General features: G+C 43.4%; 1 protein-coding gene across 1 annotated transcript; it reads right to left on the minus strand.

Annotated features, from left to right (window-relative positions):
* Positions 1-222: 222 nt before the first annotated feature.
* LOC309543111 (beta-1,4-galactosyltransferase galt-1-like) lies at positions 223-1,504 on the minus strand (the record flags this gene model as incomplete). Its single annotated transcript, XM_082242488.1, has 1 exon — positions 223-1,504. Exon 1 carries the CDS (start codon positions 1,480-1,482, stop codon positions 223-225), a length of 1,260 nt encoding a protein of 419 aa, XP_082098614.1. The 5' UTR covers positions 1,483-1,504.
* Positions 1,505-8,452: the final 6,948 nt, after the last annotated feature.

Below are 8,452 nucleotides of genomic sequence, written 5' to 3' on the forward strand. Positions count from 1 at the left end.
ACTTTTCATATAAAACATTATACAATACATTGCGGTGCTGGGAAGAGACTCAGCAAACAGAAAATGCATTTACATACAGCATTTCCATACATTTTTATTTCATACAACTAATCAGTGGAGATTTCTTGTAAGTGACCTCTCTCCACCAATATTTAGTTTGCTCAAAATTCTGTTTGAAAATAAAAGGTTCCAGATTTTTTTTGTACAGGATAAATAGAGGTGCTATTGGAAAGGGAAAAGTTTCTGAATCACTGCATCCACCTTTGGCACTAAGGACATATTGTATATCCGCAGTATGTCCTCCCAAACCTGGTCCTCTCTGGCGATATCCTTCTTCCGGCTACTTTTACAGTGGAAAGTCACGGCCATATTGTTTGGTACATTTGTAGATTTTCCTACATATTTTGGAACATAATGGATGGAAGTCTGAAACACCTTCCTGGGATTTACAATCATCTTACGCGGATTATGCATTTTCGGGTCAAGAGGAATTGGGAAACCATGTCGGAGAATATTGACCCCGGGAACATGAGACCACATGTAAAATTTGGAGCTATTGTCTGATGTGGGGAAGACGTGCGCTTCAAAGCGGAATACACTTGTGTCCGGGAACTGTTTCTGGAGACTCTCCATCAGTGAAGGCCAGTCCCGGTCTATAATCGGAAGAATAATTTCATCATTATCATTGAGGAGAACAAACTTACTTTTGTACATGTTTCTGTATAGACAATCATTTAAGGTTGTAATTTGTCCAAAATAGCCAATCTCTGCAGTGAGTCCTGGGGTGTATTTCCACATTTTTGATGTCTGAAGATGGCGGTCTATTGGCCATGGCACCACCTCTAAAGTTCCTTCATCAATGTAATGACGTAACACCTTATCTACATCCTGGGAGCAGCTGGTGTTATAGATCGTGACTCTAGAGGCCCCCAGAATCTTGTACATCTCAATACTCTGGATCATCTGGAGGACATTGTTGTAGTTTCCATACAAAGTAGAAATACAGACAGTGAAATTGAAAGAGATTGGCTGTGGTGGACGGTTTCTGACTTGAAAGAGATGGCTCTGACTCATGTTTGTGGAAATGATGGAAGAGAAAGACATATAAGTGTAATCACACCCAGAAGGTTCTGCACACAGGAGATTCGCCATACCATATGGGAACCCAAAGCTGTCTCTATGAAAATCTATTTCTGCCATGACAAATACGTTCTGATTGGTGAAACAATGGAAGATACAGTAGAGTTCTTTAACAGACATATGAAGGATGGCGATGACCCGGACTGATTGGCCAAGTCTGGGCTCATAATACAGAGAGACAATAAATGTTCGATTGTCCAGAGCTGTAATGGTGTCCATGGCAATGGGAGGTTCCTGAGATCTCATCTTCTGTCTGATTTGTACATGGTAGGAGTAAAAAATCACAGAAACACACACAAGTGAGGACAGTGTGTATAACATGTATCTTAAACACGTCAACATTCTGGTCCCATTAGGTGATCATTGCTGTATAATGACAAGAGAGAGAGAGAGAGTCAAACATTTTCCGTAGAATTTAAAATCTGTAATTTTAAATTAGAATGTGGGGAAATGATCTACATACACCATAGTGCTGTACAGAGAACACTGAAGCAGTTATATCAGTCTATGCACCAAAGGAACTTACAGTCTGTCCCATCACAATCACACAGACAGAGAACACACTACTCACATATGTAAAATAAAATGCAAAGTAAACATGACATTCAGAGCAAACACTGAAAGATTACTTCCCCATCAATCCAACATCCTTGTGATTGACAGTAGCCAGCAGTGAAGAAAAAGAAACGGCTGCACTCCAGATGAAGTCAAATTCCAGATTTATTGACTGGACATCCCAACGTGACAATAGTGACAAGGTAGACGCGTTTCACACACTACAATGTGTGCTTAATCATAATGATTAAGCACACATTGTAGTGTGTGAAACGCGTCTACCTTGTCACTATTAGGGATGATCGAACTTTTCAAAAGTTCGGTTCGACCAGAACACCAGAACTTTCAGAAAGGACGGCCGGGATTTCAGAACCCCATTGAAATCAATGGGACCTGAACTTCGGTAATCAAAAAACCCCATTTTGAAGCCCAAAAACCCAATAAATGCCCCTAAAAAGTGCCTAGGGTTCTGGGTCATGCCCCAGGGACTATTAATCACACAAAAAAAGTTCTTAAAAATTGTAATTTTTGATAGAGAGCCAATTATTGAAAAAATTATTGGAAAAAAAAAAAAAAGATTTTTGGATTTAGTGTCTGGGGAGTCTAAAAAGTGTACCTGTGAAGTGTCAGCTCTGTAGCATGTCCAGAACCAGAAAAAAAAAGATAGTTTGTATTAGGTCACTTATAGAACAGGGATATGACTCCGCTATTTTCACACCTTGCCGGTTTTGTAGCAAGCGTTTTTTTGGGCATTTTTTGGGGGTTATGGGGTTTGGGGGTTATTGAAGGCAGGTATAACATCAGAACTTCTGTGTAGGGGTATATATACACACACACTTATATGTATATATACACATACACATATAAGAACACTATGCTTGCGCTAATAAAATAATTAACACCCATATGGCTCCGCTCCTATCACACCTATATATGTGAATGTGTATATATACATACATGTGTGTGTATATATACCCCTATACAGAAGTTCAGATGTTTTGCCTGACTCCAAAGACCCACAAAAATGCCCAAAAAACGCCTGCGCCAAAAAAAAAAAAAAAACGCCCAGGTGTGTCATTGCAGGCTTTTTTTGGACATTTTTTTGGGGTCTTTGGAGTCAGGCAAAACATCTGAACTTGTGTATAGGGGTATATATACACACACATGTATGTATATATACACCTACACACATATAGGTGTGAAAGGAGCGGAGCCATATGGGTGTTAGTTATTTTATTAGCGCAAGCATAGTGTTCTGCTATTTTCACACCTATATATGTGTAGGTGTATATAGACATACATGTGTGTGTATATATATATATACGCCTATACACAAGTTCAGATGTCATGCCTGACTCCAAAGACCACAAAAAAATGCCCAAAAAAAAAGCCTGCAATAACACACCTGGGCGTTTTTTGTTTTTTTTTTTGGCGCAGGCGTTTTTTTGGGCATTTTTTGGGGGTCTTTGGAGAGAAGCAAAACATCTGAACTTCTGTATAGGGGTATATATACACACACACTTATATGTATTATACACATACACACATATAGGTGTGATAGGAGTGGAGCCAAATGCCTGTTAATTATTTCATTAGCGCAAGCATAGTGTTCTGCTATTTTCACACCTATATATGTGTAGGTGTATATATACATACATTTGTGTGTATATATACCCCTATACACAAGTTCAGATGTCATGCCTGACTCCAAACTTGTCCTCAAAAAAGCGCTATAGACGCCTGCAGCAAAAAGCAGGCTGACAGGGGAGAAGCCATATCGCTGCTCTGAAAGTCACATAAGAGAAAACAATCTTTTCTCTATAGCAGTCACCCTGACATGGAAGAGTTTGGTCACCCTGCCATAGCAGTCAGAGTCAGTTAACCCTACACTACACTATGGTCCCCTTACACTTAACACTTTCCCTACAGAAACTTGATTTTTGAAGCTAACTAAAAAGGAAAATAGCACCCTAACTACACTAGATATCCCTTTCCTCACACTAATAATTGCTAAATGACACTTTTGAAGCAGAAGTAACAGAACTGCTTCCACTCTCTTCCATGTCCTGTATTAAAATGGTAGAAATTTGGCGGGGCTATCTTATATACTGGGGGGCATATTCACTAATGATTGGCCTCTGGACCCCCTAGTCACTCCAATCACATTCCTAGCATTCTCCTGCCCCCCTCAATTGGCTTTTACTGATGGTTCTGGTCCTATCACGGGCTTTTAAAGCCCATTTCCTGTCCCATTGCATTTTGGTCGGTTCTGGTTGCCGAATTCTGAACTTTTTCAGCAAAAAGTTCTGAATTCGGCCGAACCTCCAACAGTCAATGTTTGGGTCGAACCGATGGTCGACCCGAACCGTTCGATCATCCCTAGTCACTATTGTCACATTAAGATGTCCAGTCAATAAATCTGGAATTTGACTTCATCTGGAGTGCAGCCGTTTCTTTTTCTTCATTGATTATCCACGGAGGCGAGGCGGGGCGTGCACTGGTGTATGTCATCTGGCTTATAGTCCACCTTGAGCAGTGAGTTATTTTTCTTAGTAGCCAGCAGTGGATGGATTCCTTAGCTGCTGATGGGCTAAATAGTGGCTATGGAATGTGCCCACTGCTGTCTGTTGCTCTGCCCACCCAACAACTCAACTCCATGGCCACTGTGCCTGTTGGGTGAGCAGAGCCTGATGGGGAACTCTAGGAGACTAGCTAGGTGCACCTCTTGTGTGATTGACCATGGACAGTAATGGAGTGTCCAGTAAGGATACTCATGCTTAGTGCTGGCCACTTCCTACAAAGAATTAATGTAACGGTTCCAGACAGTTCAATTATAAGAGTTACAAATGTATTTGTTACATAGTTACATAGTTAGTGAGGTTGAAAAAAGACATCAGTCCATCCAGTTCAACCTATGATGTGTGTGTGTGTTTGCTTTTAACCGTACATCGTATACCCCTGTATGTTGTACATTGTATACCCCTGTATGTTGTACATTGTATACCCCTGTATGTTGTACATTGTATACCCCTGTATGTTGTACATTGTATACCCCCTGTATGTTGTACATTGTATACCCCTGTATGTTGTACATTGTATACCCCTGTATGTTGTACATTGTATACCCCTGTATGTTGTGGTCTCTAAGGTGCCCATCTACTAGTTTTTTGAAACTATCAATGCTCCCTGCTGATACGACTGCTTGTGGAAGAGAATTCCACATCCTTACCGCTCTTACAGTGAAGAACCCCTTACGCACTTTAAGGTTAAACCGCCTTTCCTCTAGTTTTAGTGAGTGGCCACGTGTCTTATTGTATCTCCTTTCTCTGAATAGTTTGTTCCTTTATGCTAGGGTCACCAGTACAGTATTTGTACATTGATATCATATCCCCCCTCAATCGTCTCTTCTCCAGAGAGAATAAGTTCAGTGCTTGTAGTCTTTCCTCATAGCTGATGTCCTCCATTCCCCTAATTATTTTTGTTGCCCTTCTCTGGACTCTCTCCAGTTCCAGCACATCCTTCCTGAGGACCGGTGCCCAGAACTGGACAGCATACTCCAGATGTGGCCGGACCAGAGTCTTGTAGAGCGGGAGAATAATCTCTTTATTTCTGGAGTGAATCCCCTTTTTTATACATCCCAGTATTCTGTTGGCTTTGCTTGTAGCGGCTTGGCATTGCATGCCACTGCCAAGCCTGTTGTCTACCAGTACCCCCAGGTCCTTTTCCATCCTAGACTCCCCCAGAGGTTCCCCCCCTAGTGAGTAGCTTGCTTTCTGGTTGAATATTCTTAAAAATGAAGTGGACTCCTAAAAAACCTCTTTGATTTCATATAGTAGGGTTAACGTGATCTGGTTGGTCTCCATAAATACATACAGTATCTGGCTTATTGTTATGATATACAATGTTGGAGAGATTACTCACTTCATATGCTTGATGTTCAGTGTACTCAGATTGGAACTGTAGCACCCTCCTAGGTGCAGGAGGTCAATTCCATAGCCACTATTAAGCCCAACAGTGGCTATAAAATCCCCCATTACTGTCCATGGTCAATCACACCAGAGGTTCACCTAGCTAGTCTCCTAGAGTTCCCCATCAGGCTCTGCTCACCCAACAGGCACAATGGCAAGAGAGAGAGTACAGTTTTGGATCTTTTCTGCTTACCAGAGAGATTGCCAGGTAAATCTATATTGTTCTCTTCCTACCAGAGTGCAGGATCTGCTAGTGAGGTCTGCTCATGGTGTTCAGGTGCAGCGCAGTTTGTCTGCAGTGTTTCACACTGGTCCAATAGGGAGCCATATTGGACAGTGGGAGGAAACCTGACAAATGAGTACACAGGCATTGTGTACAGCCCTGGTGTTTGGGAGAGGAAAGTGCCTCTGTGCATGCTGGAATACTGTATAAATGCCAAGGGCACATGTGCTCGGGGTCTTTCAGCTGGAGAGCGGGGTCCCGGGGGGAGGGAGGCTGCCCCTCCTCTGTAGAAGTTGCAATGTTTTCTCGGGTGGTCGACCTGAGGGCCTGAAAGTCAGAGAGGAGCTGAACCTGGAGCTCCTGCACAGCTCACTGTAAGAAGGACACTGGGAAGGATCTGATTCTGCATTCAGTGAGTACAGATCTGTGTCATGGGACCTGACCTGAGTGGGCCATCCCTTCAGCTAGAAGAGTCAGCAGACAGCTGTCAGTCAAAGGGATACTAGAGAGTGTCCGGAAGATAATGTATTTGCATCAAGTCTGCTGCTAGAGAGAGCAAGAAGACTTAATTTCTCCATACAAGTGGCAGTATGGTTAAAGCAGTGTGTCTGCTTCCACAAATAACCTGGTGAGGCCAAGTGAGAGTTGTCCTTATCTACTGCAAATAGTTCCAGTTGGAGTGTCCCACTATTCCCTTCTCCCATCCAAGTTCCACAATAAATACAAAACCAAAACCCCTGGAATGTTCATTGAGTAACGAGCCATTGGGAGTAAAAATGGATGTGTGAACTGTCCCCTGTGTTTCCTGTAGGAGAAGAGGACCTTTGTTCCCGGTCCCAGACAGAAGAATGGGGGAGTATGAGAACAGTCGGGGTCACCATCCATTTTTCTTTCCTCATATGAATATAGCTTCTATTTCCCAATCATTGCCTATGTGGTATGTTTCCATGAGAAGAGGCCCTTTGTTCCCAAACCCAGGCTAAAGATCTTCTGAGTATAACTCACACCTTCCCTGAGTCTGGTGGGGGTCATTGTCCATTTTCTGTCCCAGTATGAATTTAGTTACCATAATTATGGCCTGTTCCCTGCATGAGAAGATGATCTGTCTTCCTAAACCAGGAATGAAGAACTGATGAGAACCCCTGCACCTCCCTCAGGTCTCTGACTCCTTTTTGGCCTCTTATTTTTTTTCGTCTGATGGGGTCAGGGTCCAGATCTGAACCTGTGACCTCTGGCTGTGGCTCTTCCAGCTGTGCCACCTGAGATGCTGGACAGTTCCCTATCTGATCCCTCAGACAATCTTCCCTTGTCTCTTTTGTCTGGTGAATCTTAAACTCCTCAATACCGGGCACTTCGTCCCCCCCCCCCCCCCGCCTTCCTTCCCAGACCAATTTATCACCGCAAGGTTTTTTCTTTTTTTGGTGCACAAATAAAAAAATACCAAAAAGTTTGAAAAAAAAAAAACATTTTTTTTTGTTTAGGTTATAAAATTTTGTAAATAGATATGTTTTTTCCTGCACTGATGAGCACTGATGACGCCGCACTGACAGGCACTGATGAGGAGACACTGATGGGGTGGCACTGATGGGGTGGCACTGATGAGGAGACACTGATGGGGTGGCACTGATGAGGAGACACTGATGGGGTATGTGGCACTGATAGGTAGCACTGACATGCAGCATTGCTGGGCACTGATAGGCAGCGCTGATGGGCACTGATAGGCAGCACTAATGGGCACTGATAGGTGGCACTGATCGGCACTGATTGGCGGTACTGATGGGCACTGATAGGCAGCACTGGTGGGCAATAATGGGCACTAGTGGGCAGCACTGATAGATGGCAATAATGGGCACTGGTGGGCAGCACTGATAGATGGCATTGGTGGGCAGCACTGATAGATGGCATTGGTGGGCAGCACTGATAGGGAGGGCACCACTGGCAGGCTCTCTGAGCCCTGATTGCCATCCCTGGTGGCCATGGTGGGCATCCCTGGTGGTCATATTTTTTAAAAGCTCTTTCCTTATTATTTATAGCGGTTTTAACTTTGGCCGTGAGCCACATAGGTTTTATTTTTAGCCTTTTAAACTTATTACCCCTGGGAATATACTTTACAGTGAGTTTGAGTGAAGTCTTTTTTTGAAAATTTCCCATTTCTGTTCTGTGTTCATCGATGCCAATATTCCCTCCCAGTCTAAATCCTGGAGATCAGCCTTCGTCCTTGGAAAATTTGCTCTCTTAACCACTTGCCCACTGCTCACTGTGCTCCTACTGCGGCAAAGTGGCTCGTTACTGTCTGTCGACCTACGTCACCATAAAGAATGCAGGGCTCAGGAGTGCGCTACATAAAGAATGCAGGGCTCAGGCGTGCGCTACATAAAGAATGCAGGGCTCAGGAGTGCGCTACATAAAGAATGCAGGGCTCAGGAGTGTGCTACATAAAGAATGCAGGGCTCAGGAGTGTGCTACATAAAGAATGCAGGGCTCAGGAGTGCGCTACATAAAGAATGCAGGGCTCAGGCGTGCGCTACATAAAGAATGCAGGGCTCAGAAGTGCGCTACATAAAGA

This window comes from Pelophylax lessonae (genome assembly GCF_965119305.1).
Source record: "Pelophylax lessonae genome assembly, chromosome: 1".
Classification (NCBI taxonomy): Eukaryota; Metazoa; Chordata; class Amphibia; order Anura; family Ranidae; genus Pelophylax; species Pelophylax lessonae.